Here is a 14,006-nt window from a genome sequence, read left to right as displayed (position 1 = left end):
TGGGCATCTTCGTCCCCCCAGCCCCCGCTGTCCCCAACGTGGGTTCTTTTGGGTGTTTTATGGGCCCCAAAGCCCGAGGAACGGTGATGATGCTCTGGGAGCTCCGGCAGGTTCACACCGGCCTCTCCCCGAGCCGAGATTTGGTTTGAAAATAAGGTGTATTAGGGTCTGTCCCTCTTCAGATGCCTATTCCCTGGATCCGCCGGGATGGGGCGGCAGGAGGCACCGACCTGCCCGGCTTCGGCAGCGCCTGGGACCCACCCCCAGCTCGGGCGATTCCTCCGCCGGATTTTGGATCTTTGTGGCTCCCCGTGTCCCCCAGCCCGAGCGCTGAAACACGCACGGCGCTCCATGAACACAGCACGGCGAGCTCCGGCTCCTCTCCCTCCCCTCATCTCCGAGCATCGGCATCAGCTTTATTTCCCAAACACTCCCGGCACAGCCACAGACACGCACGGGGAGCCGCGAGCAAATTCCTCCGTCTGCTCCGGGAGCTGGGATGCTCCTCCAAGCCCGGCTGCCAGCCCAGGGGCCGCGGCGGTGCTCCCGTTCTCCCTGCTGGTTCCCCTGCCGGCAGCGAGAACGGGCTCTGCCGCCGGTGCCGCTTCCACCGGGATGCTCGGGGAGATGCCAGGTGCGGAGGGCGATGGCAGCTGCCCCATCGCTGTGCCAAGGAGGGATCCCGAGCACTCTCCGTGTCCCCCGGCCGTGCCACCGCGCTACAGGACGGGGGCCATGCCCACCCCCTCTGCCTGGGGGGCTCGCATGAGCTTCTCGGGCCGAATGCAGACGGCGAGGCGCTGGTTGAGAGACGGAACACAGAGCGTTTCCTTCCTGCTTCCCAGGGCAGCTCTCCCGGCGGGATTTCACTGCCGCTCCAAGATGCTGAGGATCCCGCCCGGCTCCCAGCCTCGGGCTGACCCGAGTGGGCTCCCTGCCCACTCCAGCCCACCCAGGAGCCGTGGGACCGTCAGTCCTGCTCCTGACCTGCTTGAGGGACCCCGGTGTCCAGACGAGCTTGTACACCATGTAGAGGGGGATGCAGATGAAGGACGATGCTCCGATGAGGAATCCCACTGAGGTGCTCCACTCGGGGTACTGGTACTCAAAGAGGGTCAGGGGTGGCTGGTCCAGGAGGGAGCTGATGACTATCAACTGTAACGAGCAGAGCCACAGGGGCCTCCAGTCCTGTGAGCAGTCTGGGCTCCTCACACCAAAACAGATCTGGAGCATGTCCAGATAATGGAACAGAGCTGGGGAAGTGTCTGGAGCACCAGGAGCAGCTGAGGGAGCTCAGCCTGGAGAAAAGGAGGCTAAGGAAGGATTTTCTATCTCCCCACAACTCCCTGATAGGAGGATGCAGCCAGGTGGGGGTTGGGCTCTGCTTCCAGGGAACAAGGGACAGAACCAGAGGAAATGGCCTCAAGTTGTGCCAGGTTACATTGGACATCAGGGAAAATTTCCTCACCAAAAGGACTGTCCTGCCCTGGCACAGCTGCTCAGGGCAGTGGTGGAGTCCCCATCCCTGGAGGGCTTTAACAAATGTGTGGATGTGGGCCTTGTGATGGCCTTGGCAGTGCTGGGTAATGCTTGAACTCTTTAATCTTTTCCAACCTAAATAATTCCCGGATGTCCCCAGCCCTGGCACTGGTGGCAGCTCACCCCATAGGTTATGAGGATGCAGGGATGGAATGAGATGATATTTTAGGTCCCTTCCCACCCAAATCATTCTGTTATTCCATGATTCTATGAGCACCCTCCACATCCTGCTGCTCCCCCATCATCCCAAATCCCAGCCAGCAGCCAGCATGGACATCACAGGGACATCTCCCTGGCTGGGTGAGGGCTGGGGGCCTCCGTCTAACAAGCCCCGTGAGCCGGTGGCCTGCGAGGGCTGCTCAGCCCCGTGCTGAAACAAAACCATTTGCTGTGTGCTTTGATGATAATACTCCTCTCTTAATAACCAGGGCAAAGTGCTTAGAGCCATAATTAATCCTCACAAGTTCTCTTCTCCTGCAGATCCGGTGAGATGAGACCCCTCTGCCGATGGCAGCCTTTGAAGTGCCGTGGGAGCTGGCATTTCAAAGGGACAGATCCAGCCCAGCACACGGGAGATGGACCCGTGGCTGGCCCTGCCAGGGATGCTGCAGGATGAGACAAAGCTGAGCTTGCACCTGTGTGAGCACCCAGCTTTGCCCTGGAGCTGTGGAAAAGGCTGGGAAATGAACTTCCAGCTCCCTTTCTCGGGGAGGTCCTGGGGCTGTGGGCACTGTGGCAGGAGCAGCAGCACGGGGAGGGCTGCAATGAGGTCCCACAGCCCTGTCCACTCTCCTGGCAGCTTGGTCACCTCGTGTGGGTGAGAGGGGAGTTATCCATGGCACGGGGAGCTGGGCAGCAGAGGGGAGGGGCTGTCCTGCAGGGTGTGCAGAGGGACAGTGATGACCTCGTCTGTAATTTGGCCACGGATACTCACCGCCAGCAAGGCTGGGCTGATGGCAACCCAGCACAGCTTCCAGAAGAGCCCCGGGGTGAAGCCCAGCATGGCTTTGACATCGTGGGAGAACCTCTGGATCCCTGCCAGAGGAGAGAGCCCTCACAACCCCAGCATCCCGCTGGGGACGTGGGGTCAGGGACATCCACACGGACACAACGCCCTCCATTCCCATGCCAGCCTGGCCAGGAGCCACACGCAGGATCCTGCCCTGGATTTACCCACCTGTGCAGGGCCACACTCCTGTGTAGGTGCCTTTTCCACGACAGAGGCAGTTTCTTACCATAGAACCAGGAGACAGCGATGGTTTCCAGCAGCACCACGGCCAGGATGGAGCAGCCAGCACCGAACTCCTCCAGCAGCTTCACCACGTAGGCTCCCCCCTGGAGCAGCAGGAGGAGGGGGAGGCTGCAGACCCCACGGGGTGAAGGAGGGGATGGGGCCCAGGGCAGGGTGGTGCCAGTGGAACTCACGTAGGTGAGGGTGCTGAGGGAGCCCAGGAAACAGACTGTGATGAGGCCGAGCACAAAGAGCTCCCGTCGCCCTGCCAGGACCTGGGGGTACTCGTCCATCACGGCCGTGATCACGGCCTCCAAGCCTCCAAACTGCAAAGGAAATGCTGGTGTGGGGTGGGGGAATGGGATGTGGGGACAGCCCTGCTCTCCAAGTAATTCTGTATGGTAGAGCAGGGACATCCCATCCCATCCCATCCCATCCCATCCCATCCCATCCCATCCCATCCCATCCCATCCCATCCCATGCCCATGCCCATGCTCATGCCCATGCCCATAACTCGCCTTGCCACCTGTCACCCTGTTCTTTTAAAAGTTTTAAAGTTCTTTTCAAAGTTTTCTATACCTTCTGATGTTTACATTTTTCTACTGGAGTTCTCACACACTGTTTATGTAAATAATGATTGTTTTCCATTCTTTGTGAGAAGAGAGAATTGATAGACTATTAGTTTAACCAGTGTAGTTGTAGATGGCAACTTCATCCTCCAATCCACTCTCACTTTTAGAATTTTATATATTGCGAGGTCAGAAATAAAACTTCTTCTTTTTCTTTTTTCTTTCTCTTCTTTTTTTGATGGAAACAGAGTGACAGTCACCCCACTATCAGCCGTGGGACATGGCCACCCCCGGTCCCTGCTGGGGACACAGCTGGACTGTCCCCTCCTACCGTGCTGTCCAGCCCCAGGGTGATCATCATCAGGAAGAAAATGATGGCGAAGAAGGTGGATCCCACCATGTTGGCAATTGCTTCAGGGTAGGTGATGAAGAGGAGGCTGGGCCCTAGGAGGGGACACTGCCTTGGTTGGCTGTTCCCTGGCACAGCCCTGCGGGTGGGAATCCACCTGGGGAAGAGGCTGCTGGAGGGAGGAGAACCTTTATCTCTGGCAACGTCCTCCACCTCCACGTCCCTCATCTCGGCCATGTAGCCCAGCACGGTGAAGATGACGAAGCCTGAGAGGAAGCTGGTGAGGCAGTTCACAGCACTGGTGACCAGAGCATCCCTGGGAGGCAGAAAGGAGGGAGAGACCCCACTGCAGCTCAGCCCTCGCCCCGCTCCAGCTGCCCTGGCCTTCCCCCACTCCCATTCCCTCTCCTGGCCCCTCACACCAGAACCATCAGTGAAAAGGGGAAAGATGCCCAGCCTGCAGCCACAGGGACCAGGAGCTGCTGGGATGTGTCACTGGGGACCAGGAGCTGCTGGCATGTGGCAGTGGGGACCAGAAGGTGCCTCCACTGCAGCTGTGCCCACTGGGATGGACCCTCACCGGTAGCAGTTGTTGTGGAAATGGTTGTAACTGGCCAGAGCAAGGAGGACTCCAAATCCAGGGCCCAAGGAGAAGAAAATCTGTGCAGCAGCATCCACCCAAACCTGGAGGGAGAAACAACAGGAGGATGGGCAGGGCAGGAGGTCCTTGGGGCTGGGATGGAGCTGGGAGGTGCCCCACAGTACCAAGGGCATGGACATCCCATGGCACAGGGGTGGGGCTGTGCTGGCACAAATGTCCAGACACCTTTCCTGGACATCTTTCCTTTTCCATCTCCTTTTCCAGGAGATGTCCTGAGGGCTGAGGAGCTGCTGTGGCATGGAGTGAGCTCGTTCCCACCCTGGGGTCCTGCAGCAGCAGTGCCACCCGTGCTCGCCCACGCTCGGAGCAGGGATGGATGGAGGGGAGCCCCCAAGCCTGCCGTGCCCACTCCTGCCTGGCACATTCAGTGCTGGCAGCACGGCCCTCATTACCTTTAATGAGAATTCTCAAGTGCTGCCTGGTAATTACCCACAGGAAGCCCACTGTCAGCCCAGGGGGGAGCACAGCACAAACAAAACCAAGCCAGAATGAGATGGGTGATTCAATTATGGATTTACATTTCCAAGAGCCTGTCCAGGGCACCTTGTTTCTGTGGGAACAAGGGCCCCATTGCCCTGTGGTGGGGCCAGACCCGTGGGCAGGGCTGGCTGGGTGTCCTGGACTCTGCCATAGCCCAGGTGCTGCCCACACTCACCGTGGTGCTCAGGAGCTTGCCCCAGTCCGGGCGCAGGTAGAAGACAACCCCTCTCCAGGCTCCAGGGAGGGTGGCCCCTCGGATGAGCAGGATGAGCAGGACGACGTAGGGCAGCGTAGCTGTCACCCACACCACCTGGGGGGAGGCAGCTGTCACCCTGTGTCACCACACAGCACCCAAAGCCCCGTGCTGGGCTCACTGGGGGCAGCCTCAGGGGCAGGGGATGAGGAGGAGGATGAGGAGGAGGATGAGGAGGAGGTGACATTCCTTCTTCCATGGTCAGGTGGGTGGCAAGATCCTACCAGGTGAGGGGCCCCTCCTGCCCTGGCAGGGCAGTGCTGGAGCTCTCCTCACCTTCCCGGAGGTTTTCACTCCTTTCCACAGGCTGAAGTAGACGATGGTGAAGATGAGGAAGAGGCAGAGGAGCAGCTGCCAGCGGATCCCCCCGATGTCATCCAGACCCCCGGATTTCTGAATCTCCAGGACCTTCCTCCTGCAGGCAGGGATCCCCACGGCTGGGAGCAGGCTCAGCACCAGGCAGGGAATCCGTGAGCTCCTCAGGAGCATTCCCACCTCAGAGCCCTCTCAGGGACGTGCCCAGCTCACACCATCCACCCCTGAGCACTTACGTGTAAAACTCCTCGGCGGGGGACCTGGAGAAGTTGGTCCAGGTCACGTTGCTCTTCCCAAAGTAGTTGGTGCAGTCAGGGGTGTTCCAGGGGTTGTCACAGCTCGCCCAGGGCAGGGTGCCCGAGAAGGACGAGCAGAAGTAGAAGAGAGCCCAGGCAATGATGGTGTTGTAGTAGAAGGAGACGTAGAGGCCGATGATGCAGATGGCAAAGCCAATGCCTGGGGAAAGCAGGATGGGGCTCAGCCCTGGGACACGGCCCTGGGGACTCTGGGGTCACGGTGTCACCCCAGCTGGCGTCTCTCACCTTTAAAGATGGGGCAGATGCGCTTCCAGATGGGGATGGCACCTGTCCTGTGGAACTGCCCCAGGGCCAGCTCCATGTAGAACAGAGGCACCCCCCCGAAAACAGCCATCAGCGTGTAGGGGATGAGGAAGGCTCCTGCAGGGTGGGGAGCAGAGCAGGGTGAACACCAAGGGACCACAGCATTGTCACCTCCCTCCCTCCCTCCTTTCTGGCACTGCCCCAGCAGGTTTGGATGTGTCTGTGAGAAGATTTGGAAATGATCTGCTCAGAGGAGCTCAGAGATGTGAGACCCTGCTTGGTGTTGCAGCCTCCTGGGCTCCCAGGACAGCCCTGCTGGAGTCCCAGCCCTTGCTGGGGAGGCTCCATTTGGCCAGGATGGAACAAAGAACCACACAAATCATCGGGGCACAGGGGAGGGGACACCCAGCACCCCTCAGGTCTGGAAGAGTTTTGGAGGAAAATCTGACTGAATATTCACATCCACCCCAAGACACGTAATTAGTGCTGTAATCTGCATTATTCATAACATCCTCATTTTTACTGGGGCTACACTTGTACCCCATGGAGCTTTTGGAAGTGGATCTACTCTCTGAGTTCTGCTGGGATTAGTTAATTTAACCCCCACGGCTCCTCCCTGTGACAGATGTGAGTGTGGTGCACCCCAGCATCCCCAGTATCCCCCAAAACCCCGGCACTCCCAGTATCCCTGTCACCTCCAGTATCCCAAATGTCCCCAGCACCCTCCTGCAGCCTCCCTGTCTGCCTGGCAGGACTGGCCCAAGAGGACCAAGGGTTTCCAGTGTTGTGGGTGAGCCCAGTGCTGCCCATCCCAGCGTTCCCCCTCCGTGGGGCTGTGCTCCCCCAGAACTCCTCACCCTCCCGTGCGTGTGGGGCAGGTGAAAACCTCCCACCTGAAGCACAGGCACGCAGAGGGGCTCAGCTCTGCTCCCAGTCCCACAGGAGCAGCTCGCAAATAACTGTGTTTCGACGTGGGCACCTGGGATCCACAGTTTTGCCTTGAGTATGGAACTAATTATCTCTTTCTAATTTTCCCAAGCAGTAGAGGATGCTCCCCGAAAGCCAACTTTGGCAATTAAATCTGCTGCGCTTTCACAAACAGCACAAAATTCTCATCCCTCCTTTTTCGTTTCCATGGGAGGGGGGTTTCTATCCTGCTCCATTCCAAGCAATTTATTTAGTTGTCATTTACTGAAGGTTTTTTCCTTTGTGGTGTTTCTGTGTCTTTGCTTCCCAGTGATCCCTCAAAGCTGGGGCTGCTCAGGAGCTCCAGCCAGGATCCACAGCTCATGAGGATGGTTTTAAACCAGGAGCCATCCCAAAGGGCAGCTTCCCAGAGTCCCAAGATCATGAAGTGTGTGAGCTTCCCAGCCCAAATTTACAGATCTTAATCCTTTTTGTGCAGTTTGGACCATGCTAATTTTCCCTTTGTGATCCTAGAGCTGCTAAGGCACCTCTAACGCCACTGGGAAAGGAGGGAAAGATGAGGAATGGAGGGAAAGACCAGGAAAGGAGGAAAGGACCCCAGGGAAGGAGGATGGAGGGAATGGAGGAGGATTTTGAATGAAGAAAGACACAAACAGAAAAGAGATGTCGGGAGAAGTTGGGTCAGTCTTTAAACCGCCCTGTCTGAAGTGGAGCAGCTGGAAACAAAGAAGGAGAAAGAAACAGTGAATTCTTCAGGGTGGGAAAGATGGAAAACGAGGAAAAAGACATTTTTTTCTCCAAAAAAAGACTTAAATAAGCCCAGTGGTGTCCTTACCCCCTCCGTTCTGGTAGCAGATGTAAGGGAACCTCCAGACGTTGCCCAGATCGACGGCGAATCCGATGACGGAGAGGAGGAAATCCACCTTTTTGCTCCACTTGTCCCTGGGGTGGGTGTGGGGGTTTGGGGGTGCAGGGCTGGCAGGGGGACCCAGGCAGGGCTGCTCTGCCATGCTGCCACCCCGGTAAATCCTGCAGGATTCAGGCTGAGTAAGTTGGGAAGGATTTCTGTGTTGCGGATGACAGATCCGAGGAGGGGAGGGTCAGGCTGACTGCACTTCCCCACCTCCCGCTGGAAACCCACGGAGAGCAGGGAAACAGAGCCGTGCTCTGATCAAAGGCAGCCAGGGAGAGCAGCCCCAGGGCGGGGGAATGGCCTGACCCTGCAGGGACCGGCCTGACCCTGCAGGGACCAGCATCACCTCATGGGGACCATCATCATCCCACAGGGACCAGCATCACCTCATGGGGACCAGCATCATCCCACAGGGACCAGCATCAGCTCATGGGGACCAGAATCATCCCACAGGGACCTGACCCTGCAGGGACCAGCATCATCCCACAGGGACCAGAATCATCCCACAGGGACCAGAATCATCCCATGGGGACCTGACCCTGCAGGGACCAGCATCACTTCATGGGGACCAGCATCATCCCACAGGGACCAGCATCATCCCACAGGGACCTGACCCTGCAGGGACCAGAATCATCCCACAGGGACCAGCATCATCCCACAGGGACCTGACCCTGCAGGGACCAGCATCATCTCATGGGGACCAACCTCACCTTGTGTGAATAAACATCATCCCGTGGGTCCCACCTAGGGGAGGGGATTCTGGCTCAGTTTTTGGGGCTGAGGTGGTAAAATGGGACAGTGTTTCCTCCTTCCTCCTGACAAATCCTTATTTCTCTCTCCCTGGTGTGTTTTGCTAAGGAGGTGACACTGATGCTTCAGGAATCATGGAGTGGTTTGGAATGGAAGGGACCTTTAAAGGTCATCTCATCCATCTGGGCTCGACAGGTCTCTCTGGGGTGTGAATTGCTGGGGAAAAGCCACACAAAAGTGAAATAACTTTCACAGCTGAGCTGTGACCAGGAGGGGATGGCAGCATCCCCAAAGCCACCACTCTGCCCTGTGACAGTTTCACAGCAAAATTCATTGCAGTGGAAGGTGTCTGTGCAGGGCTTGCACAGACCTGGGCTCACCGGGTTCTCCCGGGGCTCTGAGGGCCTCCAGCCCTGTCTTTCACAGCCTTTCCCATCTTTAATTAAAAGAATCTACAGGAGGGAGCTGCGGCTGCAGGGCCATGGTGAGCGGGTTGCTGTGACGACGTGACGCAGCTGCCCGGCACGGGAAGCCTCTGGACACTGTTAATCCCTCAGGCACACACACGGGGACCTGTTAGAAACCTCCAGTTAAAAGCACATTTATATATTCTTTTGGTTTGTTTTGTTTATGTCTGGCCCTGGCTGCTTTGGCTATCATAGAATGGAATCACAGAATCATGGAATTGTTTCGCTTGGAAAAGCCTAAAAGTGGGTCCGGTCCTGTCAGTCCCTCCACAGGGTGGATTGAACTCCACCCTCTCCCTCTCCACTGTGGAACTTGAAATTATTGTGGCTTTAAGATGAAATAATTGTTCTCTGGACACCTCTCCTGTGAAATACAGCAGTTTTCTGCTGGTGGGGTTACGTGGAGCCACGAGGATGTTCCCCAAAAAGGGGTTGGCTGGGGGTGCTCAGGGCTGGGGAGGAGCGAGCAGAGATTGGGGGGTCCTGGCACAGCCCCTCCATCACCCCCTGCTCCTAAACCTGGTGTGGCTCCCCCCGGCACACAGGTGAGGGAGAGTTAATCTCCTGTGGTTTATAGGGGATTTGTTTCCCTCCTGGCACTTTCCAGAGCCGTGCATCCCAACCCTTCAGCGGGAGAGTGGAGATGAGAGCCGAGGCTGTGGGGGCTGCCAGTGGAGCTGCCCTTGTCCCGGTTTTGGGATGAAGGGGAGGAATTCCTGCTGCTTGTGGAGCGGGGTTTAACCCCTTGATCAAAGATCACCTCCAGGAGTAAATAACAGAACTGAGGCAGCTGGTGCCCCAACAACTGTGAAAAATAATAGATCATAGAGAATACAGAATAGACAGTAGAGAATAGATAATAGAGACTAGAGAACAGATAATAGAGACTAGAGAATAGGGAATAGAGAGTAGAGGATAGATAACAGAGACTAGAGAACAGATAATAGAGACTAGAGAATAAAGAACAGCTCTTTCTCTGCTGGCCCTTCTTTTCTTCAGGTGTGGTTTACGTGGGGTGGTTTGCTGGGACAAGTGGGAGACCCCTCTGTGCCCACGTCCTGCCCCTGCTCAGGAGGGCTCAGCAGATGGGCTCAGGCACGGCCAGGGGTCTCGGGGATCTGTGGGGTCTGCGGGAAGCAGGGACAGCCCCCAGCATCCCTCGAGCACTGGACAGGGACCCATTTCCCAGCGTGAAGTAGCGGCTGTTCAAACTCTAGCATCCCTTTCAAGTTGAGCTCCTTTCTCCGTTGAAGAATCTCTTGTGTCCCTCACACCGGGCTGTCAAATCACGCCCGGGGGGGCAGAGCTGGTCCTGCAGGAACATCCATGGCCGGAGCTATTCGCACAGCCCTGCCGGCCGGAGCCGTGCGGGGTTTGCAGCGCGGGGATGCTCACGCTGCTGGCTGGGAGCTCGCTGCGCTCCGGCACGGAGCGGGCACGGCGGATGCCCAGGGCTGAGCAGAGCCGTCGGTTCGGTAGCTCCATCCCGGGCAGAGCCGCCGGGCTCGCTGGGGAATGAGCCGTGAATGCTCCCGGTGCTCCCGGCAGCGGGGCAGGGCCGCGCTGTCAGATCCATCACGGCAGAGCTTTGAGATCTCCGCGTGCTTTTAGAAGCTGCAAGGTGGAAAGAGCTGCTGGAGATGGGAGGAAGGCAGGGGGAGAGGTGTCTTGGGCACATCATGGAATGGTTTGGGTTGGAAGGGTCCTGAAAGATCAGCCAGTGCCACCCCCTGCCATGGCAGGGACACCTTCCACTGTCCTGGGTTGCTCCAAGCCCCATCCAACCTGGTTTGGACATTTCCAGGGATCCAGGGGCAGCCACAGCCTCTCTGGGCACCCTCAGCACTCACAGGGAGGAATTCTTCCCAATAGCCTGCTTCTGTGCACTGCCTCAGCCACTTCTGCTTTTTCCCTGTTATTTTCCTTATTCAAAGCACAAATCACTTCAGACTGAAAATGCAGAGTTTCAATCCAACTCAAATCAGATTTAAATCTGAATATCCCTTGCTTTAGAAGTTGTTTCTAAACACTATGATGGCTTGATCAGCAGAATGCTTTTATCCCACCTGCTCATCCATGCAGGAAAGTGCAGGGGAGTGAATTGTGGTCTTAAAACAACTATCCTGTTTAAGCCTCAGAGGCAGCAGTGGGAAGTTTAATTTAATTAGCATGATACTCAGAGATGTAACTTAATCACATTAAGTATAGATCAACGTGCTCTCATTTAAGCTCTCCAAGCTCCAGAAAATAGGGGCCAGTCGTCTCCCACCTGGCTTTTCCAAGGAAAAGGAACAAGCAAGGCTTGGGGGGAGCTTGTCCCTGTGCTTCTTTCAGACGATTTTCTCCCAGAGATTCTGGACCCATCTGGTCCAGAACTCTCATTCCCTTGAGTTACATTTGTGCTAAACGGGTATTTAAAAAGCAAACAAACAGCGAAAAACAAACAGAGTACGTGGAAATATGGGTATGGGCCAGACTTCCTCCTGGCCCTGGAAGGTACAGAAGGGACCGGATTGGGGTCAGCCCCGAGGCCGGAGCTCCCTCCTGCTCTCCTGCCAGCCAGGGCAGTGGAGGGACCCATCCATTGGGATGCTGGTCCCTGCTGTCACTGGGGACACTGAGGCACGGCAGGAAAAGCTCCGAGGCAGAGGATGCAGCCCAGCTCCGGGGGCAGGCCGGGGGGCTGCGGGGGTGTCCCAGCCGTCCGGACCGGGACCGAGCCCGGTGGCAGCGGGGCCGTGGCGGCGGCCGCTGCCCCGGCGCTGCCGCGGTTCGTAGTTATTGGAAACTGGACTGCGGAGGAGGCAGGATGCTGTTTCTATGGAAATGTCCTGGAACAGTAAACCAGGGAAGAGGAAAACAGGAGAGATGGCAACGGAGCTGCAGGCAGGGCGCCCTCCGAGGGGCTGTGCCGGTGTGGTTTGGGGAGGAGGCGTTGGGGGTCTCTGGTCGTTGTCACCTTCCCGCTGTGCCGGAGCTCACCGGAGCGGGCCCGCATGGCTCACGCCTGAAAGGACGCGGTTGTTTCACCCCTGCGAGGAACCCGCCGAGCTCCGAACCTCTGTCCACTGCCCCAGCCGTCCCCAGGTGCGGGGACACCCCCAGGGCTCTCCCCGCCCCGTGTCACCCAGCCCCGCCGCCGCCGTCCCGGGCACCTCGGGGCCGGGCCGGGGGTGCGGGAGCCTGGCCGGGATAACGGGACTCAGCTCCTGGCGGGGGGGGGGGGGGTGATGTCGACACCGGGAGCTGCGGGCCGGGTGTGACCGCACCATGGCACCGGTCCCGGCTGACACCCGGGCGAGAGCACCGGCACGGAGCCGTTCGCCCCTCGGGGCGCTGCCGGGGCCACCGTCGGTGCCGGGGGTACGGGGCGAGCCGGCGGTGCCGGTGACTGCGGATGCCGGGAGTAGCGCGGATGCCGGTACCGGGGGTACCGGAGCGGCGAGTACCGGGGAGCCGGTGCCGGTCGCGGATTGGCGGCGGCGGCGGCCCCTCCCCGGCGGGGCGGGGGCGGCGCGGCCCGGCGGGCCCGGCCCGGTGCCCGGCAGTCTGCGGGCGCTGCGGAGCGAGCGCGGCCATGGCGGCGGCCCCGGCGGGTACGGCGGGCGGGGAGCGCGACCGGGGCACCGGCAGCGGCAGCGGGGGTGGCGGGGCAGGGCCGCACTAACGCGTCTCTTCTGCTCGTTTCTCCCCGCAGAGGCGGAGACCCGGCAGCGGCTGCTGCGCACCGTCAAGAAGGAGGTGGGTGCGGGACCCCCGGGAGCAGCCCCGGCCCGGTGCCCGCGGGGAGCTCCGGGCCCGCCCGCGGCATCCGCTGGCTCTGCTGCTGCTTTTGGGGTTCAGAGCCCCCCAACAACCAGCCCGGAGTGCGGCCGAGAGCCCACCCACCCTGGCGCGGTTGCGGGTCCCGGGGGGCGGAGAAGCATCCCTGCAGCGCCAGTGCCCGGCATCCTCGGAAAATCGCCTTTGGCTGGGGGCAGAGCACGCCGCGACTTGGGATTTTCCGCAGGGAAAAGGGGCGACTCCCGGTGCTGCATCCCTCCCTCGGGAGCGGGGATGGGACGAGCCCTCCCGCAGCACGGCGCTCCTTGGCAGGGCGGGGGGAGCGGCGGATGCTGCGGACGGGGAGCCCCAAATGTGTGTGCCCGGTGCAGGGTGATGGCGTTCCGCATCTCGCCGTGCTCCCCCTTCTCAGACATCTTTAACTCTGTTAGTTTGTGCGTTGTTTCATGCTGAGCTGCCTGGAGCTCCGTGTTTATCCCGTGTGTCCCGCCCGGTGCCGGAGCGCTGGGTCAGCGGCAGATGTTGTCGTGTCCTGCCCACGCTCTGTCCCCGCAGGTCACCTCCCGGGATGCCGGAGGGACGTGGGGGGAGAGGTGTGTGGTGTTTTGTTTCTGGTGTTACGAGCATCTCGCTCTCCGGTTTGCAGGCTCCCGGGGAGTGGAAGACGCTGCTTGGAGCCGGGAGAAGCAGACCCGTGGGTGGTGGGTCTGGGGAGGGTGACAGCGCTGCCCACCCAGACCACTTCCCACCTTTAATCCTGTGCCGGGTGTGGTGCTAAGGGATACTCCCGGTTGCCTCAGCAACGGCTATTAAACCAGGAAAAGGGCATGACATTTATTTAGCGTTGTGGATAGAGCTGCCATCTCATTATTGCTGTCTGTGGCAGCTCCTGAGTGCAGACACAGCTGCTGCAGGGTGGGAGCCGGGGCTGCTCCTGGCATCCCCCAGAGCCTCTCCTGTGCTGCCCTTCAGTGCCTGGCTTTGCTGGCTCCCAGGGGCTGGGGGAAAGTGGAGCTGGTACCTCCAGGAGCAGAGCTGGGGCTGGTTCCTGCCCTTCTGCTGGCTTTGGGGGAAATAATGTGGGTTTGGGGCAGATAATGTGGGTTTGGTGAATTTGGGTAAAGCCTGAGGGAGGGAGGGAGGACTGTGTGGGGAAAGCTCTCCTGCCCTGTGAAGTGCCACCACGGTGCTGTGAGTGTGAGTTTGACA

At 59.0% G+C, this 14,006-nt stretch overlaps 2 protein-coding genes across 5 annotated transcripts in view; one reads left to right on the top strand and one right to left on the bottom strand.

The window, feature by feature from the left end:
• Positions 1-377: 377 nt before the first annotated feature.
• LOC110478139 (sodium-dependent serotonin transporter) lies at positions 378-8,034 on the bottom strand. Its single transcript, XM_021544590.4, has 13 exons — positions 7,720-8,034; positions 5,940-6,074; positions 5,634-5,853; positions 5,359-5,497; positions 5,005-5,139; positions 4,269-4,372; positions 3,877-4,004; positions 3,671-3,783; positions 2,965-3,096; positions 2,775-2,874; positions 2,474-2,574; positions 988-1,155; positions 378-800 (listed from the first exon to the last, which is right to left on the bottom strand). The coding sequence occupies exons 1-13, from the start codon at positions 7,892-7,894 to the stop codon at positions 720-722; spliced, it is 1,731 nt and encodes a 576-aa protein (XP_021400265.3). The 5' UTR covers positions 7,895-8,034; the 3' UTR covers positions 378-719.
• A 4,464-nt stretch (positions 8,035-12,498) lies between these two features.
• The window catches only part of SGSM1 (small G protein signaling modulator 1), a 37,366-nt gene continuing 35,858 nt past the window's right edge, over positions 12,499-14,006 (top strand). For 2 of the 4 annotated variants that reach the window (XM_085593192.1, XM_077787214.2), the window contains exons 1-2: positions 12,499-12,610; positions 12,712-12,755. In XM_085593192.1, coding sequence (XP_085449318.1) covers positions 12,592-12,610; positions 12,712-12,755 — 63 coding nt within the window. In that variant the 5' untranslated portion in view covers positions 12,499-12,591. The remainder of the gene's footprint in view (positions 12,611-12,711; positions 12,756-14,006) is intronic. The other 2 variants (XM_021544704.3, XM_085593193.1) reach the window with 1 other exon arrangement.

This window comes from Lonchura striata, chromosome 15 (assembly GCF_050655825.1).
Source record: "Lonchura striata isolate lonStrDom1 chromosome 15, ASM5065582v1, whole genome shotgun sequence".
Classification (NCBI taxonomy): Eukaryota; Metazoa; Chordata; class Aves; order Passeriformes; family Estrildidae; genus Lonchura; species Lonchura striata.
Note: the sequence above shows the minus strand (reverse complement) of the source record. Positions and strands in the feature narration are given on the sequence as shown.